The 26,620-nt window shown below is 42.8% G+C and overlaps 1 protein-coding gene across 4 annotated transcripts in view; it reads right to left on the bottom strand.

Moving 5' to 3' along the window:
- WIPF3 (WAS/WASL interacting protein family member 3) overlaps positions 1-26,620 on the bottom strand; it is a 90,633-nt gene that overhangs the window by 48,786 nt on the left and 15,227 nt on the right. For all 4 annotated transcript variants that reach the window (XM_067746616.1, XM_067746619.1, XM_067746618.1 and 1 more), the window contains exon 2: positions 17,724-17,840. In XM_067746616.1, the coding sequence (XP_067602717.1) occupies positions 17,724-17,783 (60 nt within the window). In that variant the 5' untranslated portion in view covers positions 17,784-17,840. The remainder of the gene's footprint in view (positions 1-17,723; positions 17,841-26,620) is intronic.

The raw sequence follows: 26,620 nt of genomic DNA, 5'->3' as shown, positions 1-26,620 counted from the left end.
TGGGGAGAACTGACTCTGGAACTAGATTTGCCCCAAGTGACCTTTCCTCCCAGTGTGGTGGAGCAATAGAGAGGACAGAGGAGGGGTGTCACTGATCCGAGGGAGCTGGTGAGCAGTTTCTGCCCCTGCCTACTAATACAGGCCTTGTGTATTTGTTTGCTAGGGCTGCCATAAGAAAGAATCACAGCCTGGGTGGCTTAAACAACAGAAATGTATTTTCTCACAGTCCTGGAGGCTGGAAGTCCAAGAGCTGGGGGTCGGTAGGGTTGGTTTCTTCTGAGGCCTCTCTCCTTGGCTTGCAGATGAGTATCTCCTCCCTGCATCTTCACAAGGTCTTCCCCATGTGTGTGTCTGTGTCCTAATCTCTTCTTATAAAGACATCGGTCATACTGGATTAAGGCCTACCCTCATCACCTTATTTAACCTTAGTTTCCTCTTTAAAGACCTATAAGTCACATATGAGTTTGGAGGGGGGACACAAGTCAGCCCATAACATGTTGGGTCCATGACATGGTGTCAAGGCTGTATAACCATCATCCACTTCCCACTACTGGGTGCCTCTGACATTTACCGAAAAGCACTTGGTAACTGTGAACAAGCAACACAGCTTAGTTGCTTGTTCTGCTTCAGGGTCCTCTTAATGCCTCAGTGGGTCTGAGTTCCTTGTTTGTAAAACAGGACACCCAATGTGTCCCTGACTCATTATAACAGTGTGTCAAGGTCAAACGGATGTTAAAATTAGCCCACTTGTTGTCACATAGCATTATCCATAATGAAACATTAATACTGATAATTACTGGCAGACGTTAATACTGGACATCGGAATGCCACACGCCATATTTTAGCTTCCAATTTCATCTCACTGAGGATTAAAGAACTGAGTCCCAAGTGACCTTTTAGTCACTTGGGGCTCAGTTCTTTAATCTGATTAAAGATTTATCAGATTAATTGGATTAATCAGATTAATTAAGATTAATTAATCTTGGTTTTAGTCTCCGTGGGTATGTTTAGTCTTAGGGATTTTATGCACTTTGTTGCAATGTTCAAAGGGAGTGTTTCCTTAGACTCTGTCAAATTTTTCATCGTTAGTGAACAGGAACCCTAGAGATTATTGTGCATTCATTATGTATCATGCTTCTTCACAAAATTCATTGATCAGCTCTCATAGATTTTGGATAGCCTCCTTTGCATTCTCTAAGTATACTATCATGTCATCTGCAAAACATTAGAATTTTAATTATTCCTTTCTGATTTGGATTATTTTCATTTCTTTTTTTTCTCTGGTTGCTGAGGCTAAAAGTTCCAAACCTGTGTTGAATAACTGTGATGAGACAGCAATCTTGTCTTGTTTGTGTTCTTAGAGGAAATGGTTTCAATTTTTCACCCTTGAGGATGATGTTCGCTATGGATTTGTCATACATGACCTTTAATATGTTGAGTAGGTTCCCCTATGCCAACTTTCTGAGTGGTTTATTATCTTTTTTTCATCAAAATTGGTGTTGAATTCTGTTGAAATATTTTTCTGAAAATTCAGCTGAAAATTCTTTTGAGGGTCTTAGAATAGTGTTCTATAAATACAGAGAAAATTCTGGGAGGAGCACATCTCTGGTGCAACTTTTAAAATTATTTTTATGTTGACGTCACCACCAGCAGGTGGCCTGGCTGTGTAACATGAGCTTTGCTGTCACCATCGAGCCCCGGGGAGGGTGCGCTCTCATTCACTGAATGTGAATTTCCAGAGCAGCACCCAAGGCCAGGCACCACCCTCTGCACCGCTCATTCCACGGAGGGCAAGGCTGGCGAGATCTCTGTCCTTAGGGAGTTTATCAACAGGCAGTGAAGACGGATGATAAACAAATCATCTGAAGTGTAATGATGTTTAAACTTGGTGAGATGCTTCCCAGACGTGAATGTGGCAATGAAATGTGAGCTTTTGTTTTGCAATGACTTCACATGAATTCTAAAGCCAGGGAAATGTGAGTATCCATATGCACAATAACACCACCAACAACGAACACGTCCATGGTTCTTATTCCCTGCTAAGCACTTGGCATGTATTAGTAATTAATTTAGTCTTCACATCAACATGGTGAAGTAGACAGTATTTTAACAGAGAACAAAACCAAGGCACAGAAAGTTTAAGTAATTTACCCACACAATTTCCAAAAAAGACACACAGGAAGTCTGGCTCAGAAGTCTTAACCACTATGCCTCTAAAAGAAGGGCCACACCAGTCATGCAAAGGCTGCTGTAGAAATCAAAACGTGAGAAGGCCATCAGGGCTGCCCCAGCCATCTCTGCCATAACCGCAGCCTCAGAGGCAACGCGGTACGAGGGACAGAATGCAGGTCAAAGAGTCCAAAGACCACCAGCTGGGCGACTCTGAGCAAAGATTGAACCTCTCTGTGCCTCAGATTCTTCCTCTATGAATCGGAGATAAGTACGACAAGCAGACGCTGCCGGTGCCCTGCACATATCCGCTCAGCCTACCCCAGAGGCTGACTTCACAGTTCCCACACGCGCTAACTGCTTGTTGGTCTCTGCCAGAGGAGTTCCCCAGATGGGAATGCTCGCCCCTGCAGGACTGCTGGAAGTACTGAAAGGAACAAGAGCCCGTAGATAAACCCCCAGCCCCTCGCCCCTCAGTGGCTCAACTCCGGGCAGGCTCTCCGGTGTCCACCTGCAGGAAGCAGCCTGGTTTTCCGCATATTCTTCAAGGCTTTCTTCCCTCCACTCTCTGGCTTCCTCACTCCCTTGCCAGAGCCTCTGGGAATCACCTCCCAAATAAACTACTTTAGGCCCAAACACTTGTCTCCAGTCTACTTTTTTTTTTTTTTTTTGCGGTACGCAGGCCTCTCACTGTTGTGGCCTCTCCCGTTGCAGAGCACAGGCTCCAGACGCACAGGCTCAGCGGCCATGGCTCACGGGCCCAGCAGCTCCCCGGCATGTGGGATCTTCCTGGACTGGGGCACGAACCCGCATCCGCTGCATTGGCAGGCGGACTCTCAACCACTGCGCCACCAGGGAAGCCCTCCAGTCTACTTCGAGGGAAATCCCAAATTAGACAATGATCTGATCCATCTCAACGAGGGTGTGGAAAGGTCAAATGCGACTCCAGGGGAAGGTGTTTGTTCAATTGTCAAGCTGTTTTGAGTAATAATACACAGGCACTATTTTAATTACTCTGGAAAAGTGTCCATGCCAACAAGTGACTTCGAACGTACTCCCTCTTTTTTTCCGGGTTTGTCCTCCCAACATGAAACTCAGCCATCATCACGGGTCTGTGGCAGAAACCCCAAATATGGGGTCGTGGGCAACTATATTTGGCAACAAAGAGAACCAGAGGTTTGGTGAAATGCATTGATTCCTGAAGTAAAGAAGGTAAGGGGCCTGTCACCTGGAAGATGACAATACACAAAAAGTTACAGTGGGTCTGGGTGGAGGCTGAGGGTTAGTGCTCTGGACATCCAAGCAGAGTTAGGGAACTGGGTGCTTGGGCGATTCTTGCTGGTCTCGGTTTTCCTGGGGTCCGGGCCTTAAAAGTAACACATTCCAGAATGATGTGTCCTAATACAGCTGCCATATATCCATTCATTTCGCCTAAGAGCTAAGCCAAGGGTACACGTGCTTTCGTGTGAGTTTACAGTTTTCATCTGGAATCTCACTGGTTCCTTGTATTCTCCCTAGGAGGCTGGTGAGGTATGGTCATGTCCCTTTTTCTCCCCCTACCTGACCTCCCTCCATTTTGCACCCGAGAATCCAGTCTTTAAAGAGCATGTTTAAACCTTCAGAAGAGATTTTCTCTTAAGGCGTTACCTAGCAACAATTAAAATAAAACAAAGCAAAAGCAAAATGACATAAAATGAACAGTGGCCCCACCTCTCTCCCCTATAGGACTGTCCCAACTGTGTGGCCTGAGAGGTGAAGGGCAGAGAAGTCCAAGGTTACACAGAGGGCATGGGTGAGGCAGATGCGCAGGAAGCTCAGCTCCTGGGGCTCTTGCTTGGAGCCACCTAACCTGCAAGGGCATGTGGCTGGTCTTGTCCACAGACTGCGTCCCTATGTGCCAAAGTGCAGCAGGAAGGAACACCGTTGAACTTCACAAAGTTTACTGAGCCTTCCAGGTCAATCATTTGACTGCTGCTCTTATCCAAGCCAAACAGACCAAGTGTGGCCCTGTTACTAGTGGAAAATCTATGTGCCTTGAACACAAAACTATATTATTTATGTTAACATAAGTCAGTGGAGGGAGGCCGTGGTCTTGAATGGCCCTGGTGAGGAGAAACAGCCATGGCTTTTTCCAGATGAGGGGCAGGAATAGCTGTATCAATTAAATAATCTGGTCAAAAAAAGGAGGGTGCTGGCCTAAAGGGATGGACCCAAGAAGGGAAAGAGGGGCTGCAGTGTGAGTTTGCATATGCTGAGAAATTACTGGCATTAGGGCAAAGGGAAATTGCCCATCTCTGTCTCTCCATCCCCTTTCTTAGTATCCTCGGGAGGCAGCCTTTCCTGGCACAGAAACTGAAGGCTCCTCGATCAAATCCCACTAAGGTGGATGGAACTGACAAGGCAGGGCCTGGCATAGCTGGATGTGACCAGGGAGGGTTTAGTGTACTCCTGGAGAGGAGAGTGTGACACCCAGGGAGCCTGTGCTCTATCCCGGGGTGCAGGGAACGGGGGAGGGGCTGCCACGAACAGAGCTGCATACTTGTCTGTGTCAGGCACTGGGCTGACGTTTTCAAAGTATCATGTCAATTAATTACTTTATCACCCCATAGAGTATTATTACTTGCATGTCACAGGTGAGGAAACAGGTCTAAAAGGATTTGGCCAGGTTCCAGTACCCACTATGCTTGGATCCAGGTCCATCTGACACAGAAGCCTGTGGCTCTCCCTCACCAGCTCAGGTGTCCTCCCACTGCTCAGGGGCAGCACAGGTGTGCCCACTGGGCACAGTCCTCTCTGCTCCCCTGGAATCACCATTATTATTGGTGGTGACTCTCCACTTTTCCCCACTCTAGGTCTCTGCAGTGATTCTCAAGGTGGGGAAGGAGGGTGACATGCTCCCCAGGGTCCATCCAAATCTCCGTGGTGGCCTTTGCAGAAGTGAGCAAAGATAGGCCATATTTCTAGTGAGCCTTCTCCTTTAGCAACTGGCTTCCTAAATCCTTTCTATTGGATATAACAGTGTGCTTTCGGTGAGCATTTTTTAGCAATAGTTGTGAATTAATGGCAAAAAACCGCAACTCATTTACCAGCCCTCAGCTGTGTTTGCACAAGGGGCCCCTGAGCTACAGGACCGGGTAGTACTGGGCCCTTTTGCCCTGCATGCTGAGTCTCCAGCCTCCAGGGGCGGCTGTACTCCTTTGCTGTCATAGATCTGAGCCTCAGCATTATTGTACATTTCTTTTCTTCTAGTCAAACCAATAATATCTTCCAGAAAATCTGATAGTCTGCAATGCCAAAAGGGCTAAAAAAAATTTGTATTTCACAGTTGCGAGGTTTAAAAAAGTCCCTGGGTGCCTATGATCTGACCTCTTAAGAATAGCTGTTCACCTGCTCAGGAACCCACAAGGGTTTGTTTTGTTTTTGTTTTCTGTTTTAAGCCATAACACACTTTCCAAGCTATCTCCACGGCCAAAGGTTTTGCCTCAGAGTGGGTTTTAAAGGTTGTTTCCCCTCACCATCCTCAGCAATCCTTCGGCAAACAACCACAAGAGGCATTTAGTTAGAGAGGAAAGAATGCTGAAGGTGAAAATTTTTCCATATCTGGGTGACCTTGGTGTTGAGAAGAGTTGCCGGCTGGGAAAGTTTTGCTTCAATAATTCCCACTATGTCCTCTGTGCTTTCTCTGAGGAGAAAACACCAGCTAGTGGGAGGTGTCCTTGTACCCAGGCAGAGGACAGTACGTGCAACAGTTTCACAAACAATTGTTAGTTATCTGGTGTTCGCACTGGGTCTCAAGGTTTATTTAAATAAAAAGTAGCAAGGGAGATTGTGACCGCCAGCTTCACAGTTTCCCTGACACTCTGACTCAAAGTCATCTGCAGCAATTCTAAGGCTTAGGAGGAAAAAAAGTAATCCATAAATCCACTCAGTGATTAGAGATGACACCTCTGCTGGTAGTGGCGCAAAAAACCTTAACATTAATCCCTAGAAAACCAGGAGCCGGATTATGTGGGGGAAGGAGGCAACATAGATAATTTTAAGCAGACATTCTATGCCTGCATAGGGCTTATTTTTTTTTAAATTAAAAAGCATGTACTATTTGGTCTCAAACTCCATTTGAATTAGTGAAAGCATGCTACATAATTCCCTCTTTGGTTCTGTTAAATCATCTTTATTTTGCGTATTTTGAGGTTGTTGATGTCCATTAACCTTTTTTATTATGTAACATTAACATAGACAAAAGTTGAGTAGTATAATCAGTCCTCATGTACCACCATCCAGCTTCAACAATTATCAACTCACAGCCAATCTTGTTCTCTTTACCCTGATCTGCTTTTCCCCTCCAAATCCCTGCTTATTAAAAAACAGATATGTGGGCTTCCCTGGTGGCGCAGTGGTTGAGAGTCCACCTGCTGATGCAGGGGACACGGGTTCATGCCCCGGTCCGGGAAGATCCCACATGCCGTAGAGCGGCTGGGCCCGTGAGCCATGGCCGCTGAGCCTGCGCGTCCGGAGCCTGTGCTCCGCAACGGGAGAGGCCACAACAGTGAGAGGCCCACATACCGCAAAAAAAAAAAAAAAAAAACAGATATACAACATTGTATGATATCAAAGAAAAGAGTTCTTAAAAATGTAGCAATATTATTAAATAAAATTAACTATAATTTCTTCATATCAACCAATATCCCATCAGTGTTCAAATTCACCTGGTCTAACAGTAAAGTTTTAAATGAAAGTTTGGACCAGGTAGAGAAAGACCAAGCCATAGCGTTTGAATCTCAGCATCCCTGAGCTTCCCCAAAGCCCAAAGAACATCTTTCTCTGCTTTAGATAGGGGCTCAGAGCCAGGCGATCTAGAATTCTTGCACAAGCATCACCATTAAATGGTTCTGATGAACCTAGGGGCAGGACAGGAATAAAGACGCAGATGTAGAGAATGGACTTGAGGACATGGGGAGGGTGAAGTGAGAGAGTAGCATGGACATATAGACACTACCAAATGTAAAATAAATAGCTCGTGGGAAGCAGCTGCATAGCACAGGGAGATCAGCTCGGTGCTTTGTGACCACCTAGAGGGGTGGGATAGGGAGGGTGGGAGGGAGACGCAAGAGGGAGGGGATATGAGGATATATGTTTACACATAGCTGATTCACTTTGTTATACAGCAGAAACTAATACAACATTGTAAAGCAATTATACTCCAATGAAGATACTAAAAAAAAAACACACAAAACTTCCAGGCAAACGTGTACCCCTTCCCTAGGCAGCCTCTTGGCCTGATACTGCCAAAGCTGCTTGTAAAATGACAAACCAAACAGCAGCTGAGAAAACAGAGCCTCCTCTAAATGTTTAAAATATTTGAATCAGGCTGCCATCTCACTGGAGCGGATCCTAAAGGACACCTGTGGATCCCCATGTACTTCTCCATCACAGCTGCGATCCCACTGCTGAGGGCTCATTACTCCCATCTGTGGTCGACTCCACGTACCTCCCACTGGTACCCCATGGACTCAGGCCGCTCAACTCAGGGCAAGGCAGTGAGAGGAGAAAAGGCAAACCACCCAGCTGTTCAGATCATGCTACAGGAGCAGGTACTGGCACCCTGGACTTGGAAGCCCTGAAGCCTAGAAGTGATAACCTCTGCCCTCCTATTTGGGGACTATTTTCAGACTGCTGGCCTGACTCCCCACTTTGAAAAACTTGGGCTCCCAGCCTTAATCTTGACTTCTGGTGTCTGACCTCCTGTAGCACTGACTGCAAGAGTCTTTGCCCTCAACTTAGTCCCATATCTGGTTACTTGCCCTGTTGTTTTCTGGTCCCTGGGATAAGAGGAGCTGCCATTGACTAAGCAGACACTTGGTAAACAACTGCTTCTCTCGTTATCTTACTAGATTCTCACAACAACCCCATGATTCGTGCATTCAACACATACACGGCGAATGCCTACTACATGCAGGCACTGCTCCGGTGTCGAGGATACACTGAGCAAAACAGACACAAATCCCTCCCTTCCTGGAACTTCCACTCTAGGGCAGAGCCCTAGGAAGCGGTGGTTATTATTCCCATTTGCAGATGAGGAAACTGAGGCTCAGAGTTGCTAGGTAATTTGCTTGACACCATAGAGCTAATAAACAGCACAGCAGGGATTCAGTTTCCGGTCTGTTGGACTTTAAAGCCCACATGCCTTTGTTTTTGTTTTTGAACACACCACACTGCATCATTACGAGATCCCTACTGAAACCGACGGCCTGGTACACTGAGTGCTGAACAGATGGTGACATAGGAACAGACATGCTTTTCACCTTTGTGTTTTAAATACTTTATGTGGTACAGGTGGAATCCTGCTTTCACCAGCTCGAAAACACATTCACACTCCTCCACTGTGAACAGACCTTATTCAAATGGGAATCTATTGTTATCATGTACAAGGCGGGTACACTCTGTTGCTTTCCCTGGGTTTTTTAAAATGTCTTTATGTAAAGTCAAGGTACAAAGTCTATTAGTCTATTCTCTTAGAAACAATAACGAATTGGAAAGGGGAGGATTGTACCAAAGGACATTTTATGGCTTTAGAAATAAAGCCCAGGTGTTAACTTGTGCTATCCCTGAATGTGTTACTTCTGATCTAATATTCTCAGCAAAATGTGAATGTGTTAATGGTGTTCTGATAGGACACAACATAGAATGTGTCTGGCTTTCAGGGCTTAGACAGGTGGAAGATGTAAAGTAGTGGTTGGTTAGTTCACAGTGGGTTTGCTTTGTGAATTACAGTATCTTCACTAAACTCACTAGTTCAGGAAATCATGCTAGGTACTGGGTGCCTACTGTGTGCCTAGTACTAACCTTGGCACAGAATCCCTGTCTCGGAGTAACTCACTAATTGTTCACTGACCCCAAGATCCTCTCATCCCTCGACTCGTCTGTTTAGGAGAGAACCCAAAGCATTAGCAAGACCTAGTGCCCGATGCTCAGAGAAGTAAGCTTAGGAAGATGAAAGGTGACTAATCAGAGGACAGGAGGGCTCTTTAAAGGTAAGACTTCAAGGGTCCCATATGTAGGAAATACATAATGAAGAAGCAATGCAAGGGACAGTGTTCTGGTCTGGGAATAATCAACTATACTTTCAGCACTTCCATGACTGAGTCCAGTCTTCCCTGGATTCAGGTTCTAAACTCTTCAGAGGCAGAAACTGGGTAATTCCGTGCAGCAAAAGCTCAGTAAATTAGCATGATGGTTTGGTCAAATTTAAGGACACAGTCTGCAGTCATTGAGCTCAGAGGCACTTATTGTCTCCACTGTGTGCCCTGCACTGTTAGCAGAGAGCCTGTTTTCTTGAGTCCATAAAAAGCCCAGCTGTAAACTAAAGACAAGACAAAACGGAGGGTTTTTTGGCATTGTACCTGCTTCTTTAATGCTGACTCTCTGCTTTTAAACCATGGGTTTTATTCAGAGGGTGTCTTGCAAGATGTTTTTTTTCTATTAAAAAAGGAGAAAAAAACCAATAAGCAAGTGAGGGGAAATGGTGGAACCATAAAGAAAAGGAAAGAAAAAAAAAAGAAAAGCGCAATCTTAGGAGGAGGCTTGGGGATACAGGAAGAAATCTGGGAGCTCTGTCCTAGGTGTGAGAAAGGGGAACCATTGATCTCCTGGCTCTTAGATTCAAGGGGTAGGGGTAATCTACCCCTACCCCTTGAATCTGAGAAGGTCTACAGCAAAGGGCAGCTGGTTTAGTGGTTCGGAGCAGAGACTCTGGAGCCATTCTGCCAGCATGCAAACCATGGCTCTGCCAGTTACTAGCTGTGTGATCCAGTGTAAGTCACTTCCCCTCCGTGCCGCAGTTAACTCATCCTCGAGAATAACAACAGTACCTGCCTCAAAGGGTTACTGTGAGGATTAATTCAATTATGCGCTAAGCACCTGAGGACAACACAAAGCATACAGTAAGCACTACATAAGTGTTTGATGCTGTGGTCATCCACTGCTTATTCCAGCTGTATATATATTTGGAAGCAGTAGAACACAGAGCAGTAAGGCTCTCAGAGAGCCTGGGGAGGAATCCAGCCTCCATCACTTACTGGCTGTATGACACTGGGCACCTTAGTAACCTCTCTGTGCCTCCGTTTCCTCATCTGTAAAAGGGCACTATCATCCCACCTCACTGGATTACTGTAAATATGAATTTAGATAATCCTCGTTAAGCGCCTGGCGCAGTACCTGGTATACAATAGCTGTTCAGTAGATGCCTGTTATTATTATTGTAGATCATTATTATATGATCAGTAGGTAAATGATTATTCATTCCTTTTTCTTTCTTAAAACCTTTTCTTCTCTTTATAAAAGTAATAAATGCTCCATGTAGATATTTGAGAAAATGTGGAATCATACAAACGAGAAAACAGAAATCATGCATACGGCCCCCAGATAACCAGCAATGTTATCATTGTATGTGTACTATTTCCTTACTGTCTTGATCTGAGAGCACACAAATGAGCAGTACACAGAGTTTTGTTTTACAGAGTTGGGACCACATTACCCATATGTAGCCTGCCTTTTCCACTTCACGTTACCTGTCTTTTCATTAAGCATCCTAGGAAACATGACTTTTTCTAGCTGCCAATACCCCACTGCAAGGATATGCTCGTGCTCCCAAGATCACAGCACCCCTCATCCCTCGCTTGCAGCTTTCTCGACCGGGTCAGGGCTGGATATCTGATTGCCAGCAACAACCTGATGTTGGTCATTTTTTCTCTTTTATGGCAAGAAAGGAAAGCGCAGTCTGGGGGAAGGGGTACATAGCCCCAAAGAGCCCAGGCTCCAAATCAACGTGGCCCTCCTCAGTATAACCGTGCATATATGAAAAGACAACCCTGGGTAGGGGAAGTAGTTCACTGGCAGTTTTTCTAGGAATTGTTAGTTACACTGTAATTGTAAAAGATTTCAAAGGCAAAGAGCCAGCAGATTCCAGAGTAAAATTAAGCTCCAGATAGTAACTGCGGCTACCGAGATGGCTGAGGCTTTCAACGGCTGCCCTTTGGCCTCCTGGCCCATGGCAGCTTCCTGCCATATCCCTCGGCTCAGACGCTGTGCGAACGGCTTAGGCTCCTGGGCTCCTATGAAATTTGATAAAGGCCTTTAACAAGCGCTCGCAGGCTTTTCTTGCCAAGTTCCAGGCGTTCTGAGTGCACAATTGCTGCCCCCAGCACACCACTGCAAGCTTCCCCTTTTTTTCTTGCCATCCCTCCTACCTGACAGCTGTGAAAAAGAAACACATTTAAATATCGTGCTGAATGGCCCTTTGGAAGTATGAGTGGCAGGTCCTGACACACCTCTCTTGCAGACCAAGTAAATCTGCTGCAGACTGCCTCGTTTTTTCACTGAAGCCCTGTTACTGCTTGCAGGTACAAACCGGCAGAGGAGAAAGGGAGGATCTCATTCTTAAAATTACTTGAAGGCAAACGTGCACTTTTGCAAACTGTTTTAAGCAAGGACCAAATGTCAACTTAATATTCTCCTAATAGCTTGGCCTAATGCAAAAGACTTTTCCTTGTCCCAGTGGCCACTGTCAACCCTGGGTAAACGTCCCCAATCCCTCATTAGTGACACTAATCAAAGCACCAGAATGTCAGGAGAATCTAAGTGAGTGACAGTATTTAAGAGTTTTTAAGCCTCTCATTCTTCTAAGTGCACCAGTCAACATGCAAATTACCGTTTCCAGAATATAGGGTAATATGCAATTCTACTGAGCCCCCTTCCACCTACGGCCCCCGACCCCTGCCTTTTTTTTTTTTTTTTAACCACAGCAAACGCAAAACTCCAAAAGAGGCTCTTATGGGGCTTCAGATACCACTTCATTTTCCACATTTTCTTTCACAGATTGACATGTTTTTTATACCACATGAGCTCCTGCATCCTAGAGATGGTGGGAAAACCTCCCCATGTAAGCCTCAGCTGGTATTTCCTGACACTGGGAAGTCTACCTCACCCATGAATCATGCAATCGTTACACTGCAAGGAGAAAAATCATCTCACTGAGTTTCCTGAATGCAAACAAAGACTCTGGCAAAGAGTAATGAGGGAACAGAACAGTGAGGGGCCACAATATGCTTCTCATTGTAATTTCCCTCCAGCACTTTATTAAATGTTACCCCTGGAACAGGCAGGCAGAGGAGTACCTGGATCCATGGTGTCTTTCTACTTAGAGTTTTGCTTATCATGGAAAAGAAATGATTATCAAGCCAGTTTTCCTTTTGATTTTAAATAATAAGACATAGGCCCCCCCTAGGAGTACTGTTGCCTCCTTGGGATATTTAAGCTTGAACAGCAACATTAAAAAATAATGCTATAAAACTTTACAAATCTTCTTTTAGGCTTTGCCTAGGCAACCCAACTCCAAAGAATTTATCATCTGGTCAGAGACCCATATAGTCCCTTCCTCTTTTGTAGATAATGTTACACAATTGGGGCAAAAAAGAAGACAAATCACAGGCCCTCAAGGAGTTCCTTCTCACGTCTTGGACACTACCAAGGGGCCAAAGAAGATTGGAAAACAAAAGCTCAGTAAAAATTTTGCTGCGTTTCAAAAATCAAATCCATTGTATTTTCTTCAGATTTTTTTAAAAAGTTACATTGTGTAACCAAAGCAACAATAATTTCATTATAAGTGGACCAATGTACCATGTGGGCAATTTTTATATGGTTTCTGGATTTCAAAGGGATGAGACAAAGGAGTAGTGCTCAAAAGACAGGGAAATAGGGGCAAGAAAAGAAGGGAAACCAGATGACGAGGGCTGTCTGGCTTTCACTTAGAGCCTGCTTCAGAACTTCAGCAAGGCCCATCAGCCCTTTTCTCGGTTCCAAAGGATGCACATCAGGGAGAGGAGGAGACGAGAATGGGAGGGGCAGGAAGGGGAAAGGTGAGAGGTTAGGAGGGAAAAATCAAAACACTTTTAGCCTTGGTCTAATCCCCAGATCTTCCAGAGCTAAGGTGAAGCCTGATCAGACATATCACACAAAATGCCCCCTCCTTGCAAAGATTACATATAATAAAATCTGCCATGCTGGTCCATAAGCGTAGATGTTTAAAGTCCTGAACACTGCTTATGAAGAGTTTAACTCCATTTCCTAATGCTATTTACACAGGTATTCATTCAGTCATGCATCCATCCATCCATTCATTCAATGAGTAGCTATTGTGAGCCAGGCACTAGGGACAGAAAAGACCACAAAACAGAAAATGTGGACCCCAGTCAAATAAAAACTAACTGAAAAACTGGTAACTGCTATGAAGGAGGGGTTTAAAAGTATGTTATGAATGCCAGTGTGGGGTGTGAGGAAATGATGCTTCAAGGAAGGGACACCTGGGCTGAGCTGAGCAGAAAGAGCTTTCCAAGCAGAAGAAACAGCCATGCTAAAGTCCTGGAGTAGAAGACATGGGGAGAGGGGCACCATATGAGGTCTGAGAGGTAGGCAGGGGCCGGGTCATGCAAGTGGAGCGGCCCACAGTTAAGAGGGGGATGGGAAGCCCTTGAAAAGTGATGGGGAAGGGGACATGATCTGATGCAAGTGTACCAAGATCACTGGCTGCTGGTGACAAAAGGAAGGCTGAATGAAGCCAGCTATCTTGTAGGTACACGTGTTGGCAAAACTTCTTCCGTAAAGGGCCAGATAGTAAGTATTTTAGGCCTTGTGGGCCAAGAGGCAAAATCAGGGATGTTCTGTAAGTACGATATAAGAAAAAAGAAAACAAATTCCCACAAAATTTTTATTGATGAAATTCAAAACAAAATAATAATAATTGAACATAATTTTTTTTTTTTTTTTTTTGCGATACGCAGGCCTCTCATGTTGCGGAGCACAGGCTCTGGACGCGCAGGCTCAGCGGCCATGGCTCACGGGCCCAGCCGCTCCACGGCATGTGGGATCTTCCCGGACCGGGGCACGAACCCGTGTCCCCTGCATCGGCAGGCGGACTCTCAACCACTGCGCCACCAGGGAAGCCCCTGAATATAATTTTTAAAACACAGGTCAACTAGTGAGATGAAAAGAATTCTTCTTTGGGGGGAGACAAGTTGTTTAATTGGTGCTCTGTCACTGTAACATAAAAGCAGCCAGAGACAATATGCAAATGAATAAGCATTGCTGTCATCCAATAAAACTTTGTTTATGGACTAAAATTTGAATTTCATATATTTTTCATATGCACAAAATATTATTTTTCTTTTGATTGCTTTCAATCACTTGAAAATGTAAAAACCATTCTTAGCTCGAGGGCTGTACCAAAACTGAACCATGGGTTCTGCTCTGGTTTGCCAACCTCTGTCGTAGAAGGTCCCACATTCTGGATGTGCCTAGTTGCTTGCTCAAAGAACACTAATTTTTGGCAGGTCACTGCAGGGTGATACTATGTATTTCTTGTTGCATCACAGCAAAAGGCTGTGTAAAGGTCATTCTATGACAGGTGACACGTTGATCCCTGTTAAAGGTACATTTCCCCTTTGTAATTACAAGTAATCTGTGGGTGCCACTTGGGATCCTGTGAACATCCTGTTCTCCAAAACATTTCCCTAAGTGGTTTTAGGTTTCACGAATGATCCTTGCCTGAATCAATTATTATACTGGGAGTTACAAAATAATTTTGATATGATTTTCAGTGCTACCTAGAATACTGTTTTGTGGATTACATAATCATTTTTTATTGAATCTTCTGGTTTTAAATATTTAGATTGTTTCCTTTCTTTCTTTTTTTTTTTTTGGTTGCTATCACAATAATGCTCTCATTAATAATCTATAGCTAAAAATCTCTGTACACTATGATGAGTTACTGAAAGGAAATTACTTGAAGTGAAACTAGGTCATTGAGTACAACCACTTTTTAAAGGGACTTAATCCATATTAACAAATTGTGTTTTAGGGGATTATACCAATATTTGCTCCTATTAAGAGGTATAAGTGCCTGGTATAACAAATGACTATATGCCGCAGACTTCTTAAATCAAATCATCCAACCTTGTGTACGGTGGGTATGGGTAAATGGGAAGGGGGCAATGGATGTGCCTGTAGCAGTAAATAAATAAATCAACCACTAAAAAAAAACGTTATAAGTGCCTGGTTCCTAACACTCCAGGCAACATTTAAAAAGTACCACCACCAAACTGATAGATGAAAATGATTTCTCATTATTTTAATTTGTGTTTATTCAATTATAGTGAGGTTGAAACATTTGTATTTCTTCTGCCTGGTCATATCCTGGGCCCATTTTCTACTCATCCTTTCCATATTGATCCCTAAGAGCTCTTTATATGCTCAGGTTGTTCATTCTTTGCCTATAATATGCACTGTAAATATTTTTCCCAGATTGTAGAAAAATGCGTCTTAACAAAATATTAAAGGACTTCCCTGGTGGCGCAGTTGTTAAGAATCCTCCTGGCAGGGGACATGGGTTCAAGCCCTGGTCCAGGAAGATCCCACATGCTGCGGAGCAACTAAACCCCATGAGCCACAACTACTGAGCCTGCACTCTAGAGCCCACGAGCCACAACTACTGAGCCCATGTGCCACAACTACTGAAGCCCACATGCCTAGAGCCCATGCTCCGCAACAAAGAGAAGCCACCGCAATGAGAAGCCCGCGCACCACAACGAAGAGCAGCCCCCGCTAGCCACAACCAGAGAAAGCCCGAATGCAGCAATGAAGACCCAATGCAGCCAAAAATAAATAAATGAATAAATCTACAAAAAAAAAAAATTAAAATTTACATGGTTGTTTTCCTCCTAAATTGATCAGTTCCTCCATGAGATAGGTAGCAAAAAAAAAAAAAAAATTTAGGAATGGGGAAGGGAATGCAAGAATTATCCAAATGCAGAATTATTTTTGTTTATTATGAACTTAAGCATATTAAAAGAAAAAGACTCCCTAATGAAAGTTAAAATTTTATTATCAGCATTCAAAATTCTTTTCTGGTCTTTCCTATTTATTACATATATAGCTGATTTCATGATGCACAAAATGTGCATTGTTTTTAATTCCTCATTCCATATCTACTTTCCATTATCAGCACAGTTATAAATGTAATTTTTAATTAACACTTTAACATAATGCAATTTTTAATTAACAGCATGGCAATACAGTTCATTTAGTTCTCACAAACCATTTAAGATCTAATTTTTCACTAGAATAACTAGCGTTGCTGTGCACATACTGTATAAATTTTTTTTGGTTCCTTTAGGGTTAAATTCTTAAGTCAGTCTCAAAAATAAAACTACTTGATTACCAGGGGAAAAAGCGATATATTCAGGCTTATTGTTTTTTGTCAGAGAACACTCCGGAAAGACTCATTCAACATTTGTTGAGTCCCAGGTATGTCACCAGCAATGTTTAAAAGAGTTTATTTCCCCAAGTCCCCAACAATATGGGTTTTGATAAGTTTATTTATTCTGGCTAAGTTTATGGACATACTGTGGTATTGGGAGTTACTTTAAGTTGTGCTTCTTCAGGCCCAGCAAGTCTGTGTGAGACCCACATTATAGTTTCCTGTATGCTTCTTTCACTTATAAACTGTTCATCTCCATGCCTTCTTTGTGTCAAATTCGGCAGTGGAAATTCAGTACTGATTCCTATTCTTTCTATATATTGGCCAGAGATCTTTCAGGTATAACTCACATCATGTGCTTTCCTTCCACTCTCTTCAAGGGCAAGGGCCAAGTTTCAGGAAGGTGTATGCCCCAGCGCTTCAGATACGGTCAGTGTGCCACGCTAATGTCATGGGGGTGACATAGGACCTCAAGCATACCCTCGTTCTCACCAAGGCTGGTGACCGTGCAGCAGGGCCTCAGACCCTCCTTTCATAACCTATACTCCCGCGGTCATGTCATCCACGCATCTGTGGAGAGGTGTGCACCCCAGCGGCAGGATAGCGGGTAAGGCTCTATTCCTGGCCCCAAGTGTCAGTGGTGGTAAGGGTGAGAAGCCCTGTCCTAAAACAAAATAACCACTCTCTGGGCCTCTCCTAAGCCCAAACCAAACTCCAAGGGAGACAACACAAAGCGAAATAGACTGAGTTCAGTCTTGTACAGATGGGGAGATTTCATTTAGAGATTTATATTTTGTTGTGCATTTCACATGACACTCCTCTTACTTGGTCCCAGAACCTGGCAACTGAAGCCCAAGCTACTGTTAGCACCACCCAGATCACACACTGGAACTTGACTCTGAGCACACGCCTCCTTGGCTATGCACTTCAGCGTGGCCTCCCCTCTGAGGTTTCCCGTGAGATGAAACAGTCGATTAGGGAGACTCTGGGAAGCCTGTATCGAGCAGCAGGAATTAGAAGAGAAATCATGTAGACGACGCTGAGGTAGAGGGTGGGAGCTGCCACGGAACGGGAAGGGAAATACCTGGGCCAGGCTGGTTTGGAATTAGACCCTGGAGCCGTAGAGCCAGCTACCAAAGATGCCACCTGCCATAGCAGAGCTGGGTGGTGGCTGATTCTGAACATTTAAAACCTGCTCAAGTGTATTCAAGTAAACCAGACTGAAAAAGAAAAACCCAGGTCTTACCGGGGGCGCTGATGGGGGGGGAGGCGGAGGCAGAGGTGGCAGTGGCGGTGGCAGTGGCATATGTCACAGCGTGGGTGTTTCTTTCTTAGGAATGGTCCCAGGAGAATGGTCTCTGCTCTGAAAAGGAGAAAACGGTGAGTTTAAACTTGGATGTCTTTATTCACGCACAGGTAATACACGTCAGGCAGGCATACAAATGTTAGAGGTAGTTTCATTCCTTCACTTGCCCGCTCATTCATTCATTCATTCTTCTTTCAATAAATACTGAGTGCCCACTGTGAGGCAGGCATTGTGTCAAGTGCTGGAGACTGAAAGAAATAGCTAGATTTTAGAAAGAATTAGGTGACAAAACAGATAAAATTTAGCTATTTATGTCCCAGTGTAAACAGAGCGTATTAATAAATAACAACACTTCACTCCATAATGAGTACTGCAAATAACAGATTCTACCTCTTTAAGCATTAAACTTTTATCATTTTGGATGCAATTTAAAAATATTCTGCACATACCCCCATTTTCCTAAGCAGAGCAAATGGAATGAAATTTAACCTTTTCTGAATGTGGCAGGCTCACCGGTTACTCATGTTGCCAGCCTCCAGCCAGGCTTATACGGGCATTAGCTATCTTCCTGCTTCCTTCTCTGCTGTCACTCTTAACTTTGCTTGCTGTTTTTTCTGTTGTGGTTTCTATACAGTCATCTGCGTGGGGTCATGACACTTCTCAGCAAAGACTTAATATCTGGCATTTGCTACACGGAGGGCTTTGGGGCATGCTTCTGCAAAAATGGTTATGTCCCAAAGAGTTAATATTGTAGGATGTCTGATCTCCAGATAAATATGGCATTGCTCTGTAGAGTGTGTGTTTGCATGCATAGGTTTGAATATGGATTTGTGTTTTCAAATCTATATCAAGACCCACTGCAAAGACTTAAAACCTATACTGCAGAAAATCCCCAACAGTTTACAAAAATGAGAAAAACCTAGAGAATCTAAAAACAATTTAAGCAGAAACAGAAATCAACCTCAGACTTAGGCAAGGGTAATTTTGTGTTCTTTCTGTCCTTCTAGTCACTGGAAAGCTCAAGCAAGTCCTGTACCTCTGTTTCTTCAATGCTAAAATCCTACCTCCTTTGTATTATTCAATTTTTTTTTAACTGTACGAAGGGCCTTTACTGTTTGCAACAGGAGGCGGAAGAGGAGGGGATATGACAGCTCTGGCTCCTGGGGCAGCTCCACAGACTCAGTTGCTGCCCTCCTGTATTATTCTGTGTTAATATTCTTATTTCCTAGAGGCGAAAAGCAATTATGTAACGTGGTACTTTATTCTTAACACAGTCCACTGGATTTTGCTTGCTTAATATATACTAGTTTTCTTTACCTTTTTAAATAGTGGCTATATGTGGCAGGCTAATCACATTAATTTCCACAACAATCCTCTAAGGTCGGTAGTTTATTCCCAACTTTATAGGTAGGGAAAATGACATTCTGAGACACTAAGTACTTTACCCAAAGTCATACACAGCTGGTAACTGGTAGACCTGGGATTGGAACCCAGCCAGGCTTATCAGGTTCTCACGTCCAGGCTCTTTTCAACGTGATTGTTTTTTTTAAAATTATAGTAAAATATACATAACATAAAATTTATTATTTTAACAGTTTTAAAGTATGCAATTCAGTGGTATCAAGTACAGTCATCACCACTATCCATTCTCAGAACTTTTTTTTTATCATTCCAAACAGAAACTCTGCACCCATTAAACAATACTTCCCCATTCCTACTCCCTCCAAACCCTGCTAACCTCTGCTCTACTTTCTGTTACTGTGAATTTGCTTATTCTAGGTACTTTAAATAAGTGGAATCATACAATATTTGTCCTTTTGTATCTGACTTATTACTCTTAACATAATGTCTTCAAAGTTTATTCATGTTGTAGCATGTACCAGAATTTCATTCCTCATTACTCAATTATATGTATATGCCACATTTTGTTTATCCATTCATCTGTCGATGGACACTTGGGTTGTTTCTACCTTTTGGTTATCTTGACTAATACTACTATGAACACTGGTGTACAAATATCTCTTCAAGACCTTGCTGTCAATTCGTTTGGACATATACCTAGGAATGGAATTGCTGGATCATACAGTACTGGCCTGTTTTAGAATCCCCTAAAATGGTATAGACATTGTGAATGGTATAAAATATATGTATAAGTTCAATTCTGGGGAGAAAGAGTCCATGATAGTTTTCTTAAGAGTTCCAAAGAGGTGCATGAGCTGATCTTTATAGAAGACAACAATTTCCTATAAAGTAGTCCCCTGAAAGAAGGGGCTTGATAATTACTATGTCACTGCCTCTTTCCTTGATAGTAAAACTAGGACAGAAAGACTGAAAAAAAAAAAATACTCATCAGAGTCCACAGCATAAAACTATAGTAGAATTGGGCAGAGATCCCAGAGGACAGTAAATACTTCTTTCAGGTAGCATCAATATTATTTTATTATATAATCTAATACACACAGTAACATAGGGTCAGACAAAGTTGGCATTTTACTGGCTGAATGCTAAAGCAAGTTGGATGTGAGCCCACAAATTACTTGAAACAAATATAAATGATCAGTTGTTTGTATTTCAACACTTTCTTTCATAGAAGGCGTTGGGTATATTCTTTACATGATCCTTAATTCAGTGGCAAAATAATTTCAGTCAAAAATTTATAGCAGGGAATAAAGGGTTGGCTGAAGTAGTAACAGAACGAGAGAAAATATGGTCTCATTATATAAGGATTTTATCTTTTAACTAAGACACATGAGAGCAGACAGACCTGCTTCCCTTGGTGCAGAATGGTAATGGGTTCAGAAGAGTAACTTACAAAACTTAAATGTCTCTTACCTAAGGGTTTTGCCATTTATCCAAAGAAAAATGACTGTAGGAAATAATTTTAAGGAGAATTGTGGCACAACTATTCATGTAAGCCCTCAGCACACAGATTATATTTTCCAGCCTCCTTTGCAGTTAGGTGTGACCATGTGACTAAGCTCTGGCCAACAGAATGAAGGCAGAAGTGATGTGCTCTGTCTCTAGGCTGGCCCATAAAGACTTTCCATCCACTACTTTTCTGTCTTCCTCCATCCACTGGCTGGAAGCAAAGGTTCTACTGTGGGCAGAGCCATGGATGTAATGAGTCTGGGTCCCTGACTCTCCATTTTAAGGCCATCTGCCAAACACCTGATTAGACTTTACATTCATGAAAAATAAACTTCTGTGTTAAACCATGGAGAGTCTGGAGTTAATTTGTTAGAGTCACTAATATTTAACCAACCTAATATGGAACTAAATTGAATAGAACTGATTCTCCTTTTCTTTTTTCAAATTTTTAAAAAATTTTTTTGGAGTATAGTTGATTTACAATGTTGTGTTAGTTTCAGATGTACAGCAAATGAATCAATTATACAAATATATATATCCACTCTTTTTTAGATTCTTTTCCCATATAGGCCATTACAGAGTATTGAGTAGAGTTCCCTGTGCTATACAGTAGGTCCTTATTAGTTATCTATTTTATATATAGTAGTGTGTTTATGTCAATCCCAATCTTCCAATTTATCCCTCACCCCCTTACCCCCTGGTAGCCATAAGTTTAGAGCTGATTTTCATTATTCATGGTAGCTAAGGTCTTTACAGTTGCCATGAACACTGAGTTAGCAAATACCTGAACCATTGCTCCTAGGAGAGACCAAAGGGTTAGGCCCATGTGAGCCGCTGGTCACAAGATTTTTGTCAGCTGATTAATATATAACTTTGTTTTATATATTAGTGTTTCTGATTAAAGATACTATGTTTAATAAATTGTTGATTCATTCATATTATAACTCATGCCTGAACAAAGCTTATCTAACATACATATTTTCTCCATAAGGCAAATCACAGCCTTCCTGTGTTCAAGAACACTAGGCAGCACTATAGCACTATACCTGGGGCGGGCGGGGGGGGCACTGAAGTGAAATCACCAACAATAAGCACAATAATTTGAAAAACATGGCACTAAACAGAATATGAAAAGGACACTTGTTTACAGTGTGAGAGCTGGAACGAGAAGGCAGAGTGCTGCTCGTTCAGCCTCAGCTGGGAACGTGTGCATGACGCGACTCGAGCTTTTCCCCTCCCTGTGCATGTCTGTGAATAACCGTGAAGTCACCTCCGACTATTGATTTTGGGGTTACAAATAAAGTTTAGAGGGTAGGTGATTAGCAAACTGTGGAATCCATGAATAATGGGAATTGACTGTATAACTTTTTGGACCCCCTATATATATTCAGCACTGTACTAAGTATTTATAATACACTGTTTTATTTAATCCTCTCAACAACTCGATGGTAGATGCTGACATTTCCATAGTAGAGATAAACCAAATTTTGTCTCAGAGAGGTTATGTAGTTTCTGCTAAGTTTCAGCAGGAGTACCAGAGCTGCATAAAAGCCCTGGCCTTTCTGATCCAAAACCTCATTTCTTTGTTTTACTAACTTGGTATAATTCAGATCATATTACTTATCTACTTCCATTTTGCAAAGTATTTTAGAGACCCTCGAGTGAAAAGGACCTCCTACAGGTAAGTATCGATATAATTCTTCCATGTGCTCCCCCTAACCTCAGCATCCTTTACTCTCCATCTAGTTTTATCCTTACAAATCTGAGAGTGACCATGTGCCACTGGGCTTCTGTCTTGCTGAAATCTCAGGAATGATTTTTCAAACTGCAGGATGAAAGCATATTTTTATACTTAGTACTTGATGGCTGTGAAGGCTTTTTCTTGACAGATACAGTAATTAAGCAATTATCTAGAGAAGTATTTGTTAAAATCTGACAGTTAAGAATGCAGGGCTCCAGGAAGTCACAGGCTGTACCCATGAGCTCTTTGATGCTTTGTGCTCTCCCGTACATTTAAAAATGTCATTTTGCTCTGCAGTGTATTAAAAAATGCTTAGGATAAAAAAAGCCAGATTCTCAAAGGCTTTTATATTTTCTCCCAACTCATGAAATAACTCTGAAAACCAGCATCGAGATGCAGGTTTTCAAACACCATTAGAGGGGAGGGTGGCAAGAGGAACAGAACTAACACTGTTTCCACGTGAGACCCCGAGTGTGGGGGACAATGCTGGTCTCACAGTCAGACTTGGGTTCTACTTCTGCCGCTGCTTTTCCCCAGCTGTGTGGCCTTAGTCAAGTTACTTAACCTAACTGAGTCTCATTTTCTTTATTTGTAAAACAGCTACCATGCTTAACTCTTAGTTTGTTATCAGAATTAAAACAAAGACTGTAGATGAAGAACGTAATACAGGTCCTGACACAAAGCAGACACTTAATTGAAGCTATATTTATCATCATCATACCACCATCCTCTCCACTGCCACAAGTAACAATAAGAAAAGGTGGGGCTTCCCTGGTGGCGCAGTGGTTGAGAGTCGGTCTGCCAATGCAGGGGACACGGGTTCGTGCCCCGGTCCGGGAAGATCCCACATGCCGCGGAGCGGCTGGGCCCGTGAGCCATGGCCGCTGAGCCTGCGCGTCCGGAGCCTGTGCTCCGCAATGGGAGAGGCCACAGCAGTGAGAGGCCCGCGTACCGCAAAAAAAAAACCCCAAAAACAAACAGTTAAATATGCTGAGCTTTGTGAGTTATTTCAGAGAGAAATAACTCATGTTCTACAATTTTACACACTAGTTGCTCTTGTCATCATCACTTTTCTCCCCTAAGTATAGTTTGTCAGATCACAGCTGTTCACAAACAGAAAATGTGCCTATTTTTAAAATATAAGCTACTATGTGACAAAAGCATCTTTTGCTGGTTCTAAAAATACATTTGAATAGGAATCTGAAAATAAGCTTCTCTGGGCACTCATAACTCTTTATGGTCTTGTTTTTGTTGTTGTTTTGTTTTGTTTTTACATCTTTATTGGAGTATAATTGCTTTACAATGGTGTGTTAGTTTCTGCCTTATAACAAAGTGAATCAGTTATACATATACATATGTTCCCATATCTCTGCCCTCTTGCATCTCCCTCCCTCCCACCCTCCCTAACCCACCCCTCTAGGTGGTCACAAAGCACCGAGCTGATCTCCCTGTGCTATGCAGCTGCTTCCCACTAGCTATCTATTTTACATTTGGTAGCGTATATATGTCCATGCCACTCTCTCACTTTGTCACAGCTTACCCTTCCCCCTCCCCATATCCTCAAGTCCATTCTCTAGTACGTCTGTGTCTTTATTCCCATCTTACCCCTAGGTTCTTCATGACATTTTTGGTTTTTTTCTTAGATTCCATGTATATGTGTTAGCATACGTTATTTGTCTTTCTCTTTCTGACTTACTTCACTCTGTATGACACTGTCCTACTGAGTCCCTCGTTTCTTTGCCTATGAAGTCAGGAAAAGAGAAGAGAGATTTCTCACCTCTGCACTAATGCGGGCAAATGAACCCCGTGAGGCGGTCCATTTCTCACACTGTGGTTTCAGCAGGGTCCTGCCACTCTACCAATCAGTCATTTATTTATCAAAGGTGCCCTGCAACCAGGAAGTCACAACCCAAGAGCCCATGAGCATATAAAGCACACATCAAAATGTTCTCGAAAAACATGTGGTAAAGTTGCCAAAGCTATAAGTAAAACAATAAAGGAATTTTTTAAAAACCTTCTTTCCAGGTTATGGTGAAAATGATGTACGAGTGGTCACTTTCTCTTGTCACTTCCTCATTGTTTCAGAGCAAATTCTCTGGGCACAGTCCTCTCCTGGGACTTCCCACCTGTAAGCTCTCATGCCCACCCCCCACCAACCACCTCGTTAAGTGAAGACCATCCTCTTATTGGCCAAATGGAAGTTGCTGCTCTCACTCTCCTCAATGGTACAAAATTCCTGGAATATTTAGCTTTTTGGGGTAGGTGGGGCATGTTGATCTGAGTAAGCAAGGAAGTAGGGGATAAGGTAGGGGGAAATAAAAAGCACAGGATAAAAATGTCTTTGAACATTTGTGTTCTAGATTATAGTAAGGTAAGTTAGCCCTGATACAGCCCTTGCGATGTGTCAGGCACTATCCTTAGAACTTTTCATATATGAACATATTTAAGCCCCACAATATCCCAATTCTTCAGATGAGGAAACCAAGGCCCACTGAGGTTAAGAAACTTGCCCAAAGTCACACAGTGAATTACTGGAGGGGCAGGCATTCAAACGCGGGGTGTCTTGCTCCAGAGTCCATGCTCTTAAGCACCATGTTAACTTAAGTCACTTGTAAACATACGACTTTTTATAGTTTTTGTCACATCCACATACCACCTGAACTTACTTTAAAATTGTTTATTTTGCGAAAGAAACTTTAAATTATTACCATAAATGGAAAACCAATATTATTTGCCATAAATAGATGGTAATAATAAAAATCAACTTAACGATTATTAAGATACATCTATGTACCATCTAAACTCACTTCAGGTTTCCATAGTGATACTTAAACCTTGGTGCTTTGGGGAACAGTGATCTAGAGCAGTGTTTCCCCAATTTTAATGGAGGACGAATCACCCAAGGGGTCCTGTTAAAATGCAGATTCTGATTCAGTAGCTCTAGGGTGGGGCCTGAGATCCTGCATTTCTAACAAGCTCCTGGGCGAGGCCAATACTGTTGGTCTGAATCCATACCTTGAGTACCTCTAGAATGTGGAAGCTTGTAAGAAAGGCACAATCTCCACCCCAGACCTACTGAATCAGAATCTTTGGGAGTCTCTTGTCAGCAAGTGATTTTTGTGCCCACTGAAGTTTGAAAAGCCCTGCTCTAGAACAACCAGGATGATGAAATGCCCTGCCCCATACAGTTGGAAGTTGTGTACTCTACTGAGAAGGTTCTTTTTTCTGTAGATCCGTTTAATTTCAGCAGTCTGGGTCCATGAAAATGGCACACTGTACTTAGGACTGGAATTGACACACAAGGGAAACAGAAACTGAGCTGAGTGCCCATGAGCTGAGTGCCCATTCACCTCTTCCACAGGTGATATGAAGGGTTTCCCACACCTGAGATACACCAGCCTCGACAGCAGCTCCTGAAGTTGAATCTGCTCAGGCCTGACCAGATATGATAATTAATTATCTGCTGAAATGCTTAAAGGATTTATGAAGATTGTCCATGTGTGTTCTAAAACCAAGATACACTTTAACCATAATCTAATATGGAAGCCACTAAGTCACACCTACAGTGAGCTCAGAAATTGTTTCCTTTTATAAGACTTATTGAAATGCAAATTTGTTCCCAGATCATTGAATTCATTATAATATTTGAACAGTATTAGGTGAAAAGATATAAATAGTGATATTGATAATATTTATCATTGACTCAAGCATTTTAATTATGGACTTCCCTGGTTGTCCAGTGGTAAAGAATGCACCTTACAATGCAGGGGACGCGGGTTCAACCCCTGGTCAGGGAACTAAGATTCCACATGCTGTGGGGGAACTAAGCCAGCGCACCACAACTACTGAGTTCACACGCCTCAACTAGAGAGCCCACATGCCCAGGAGCCTGTGTGCCACAACTAAAGAGAAGCCCGTGCAATGCAACGAAAGATCCCTCATGCCACAACAAAGATCCTGCATGCTGCAACTAAGACCCAACGCAGCCAAAAATAAATAAAAATAAAATAAATTATGGCTAATGCCATAAAAATCGTTGTGTGTGTGTTTCCCAAGAGTTAAAGGAGAAAATATTGATTTCCTGTCTTTTTTTTTTCTGCCTTTGAATTAGCTAAAAGAAGAACGAGGCTTATTAAAAAGATATGATAGGGCTTCCCTGGTGGCGCAGTGGTTGAGAGCCTGCCTGCCGATGCAGGGGACACGGGTTCGTGCCCCGGTGCGGGAGGAT

The sequence above is a fragment of the Pseudorca crassidens genome, chromosome 8 (genome assembly GCF_039906515.1).
Source record: "Pseudorca crassidens isolate mPseCra1 chromosome 8, mPseCra1.hap1, whole genome shotgun sequence".
Classification (NCBI taxonomy): Eukaryota; Metazoa; Chordata; class Mammalia; order Artiodactyla; family Delphinidae; genus Pseudorca; species Pseudorca crassidens.
This window is presented reverse-complemented; position numbering and strand designations above follow the sequence as displayed.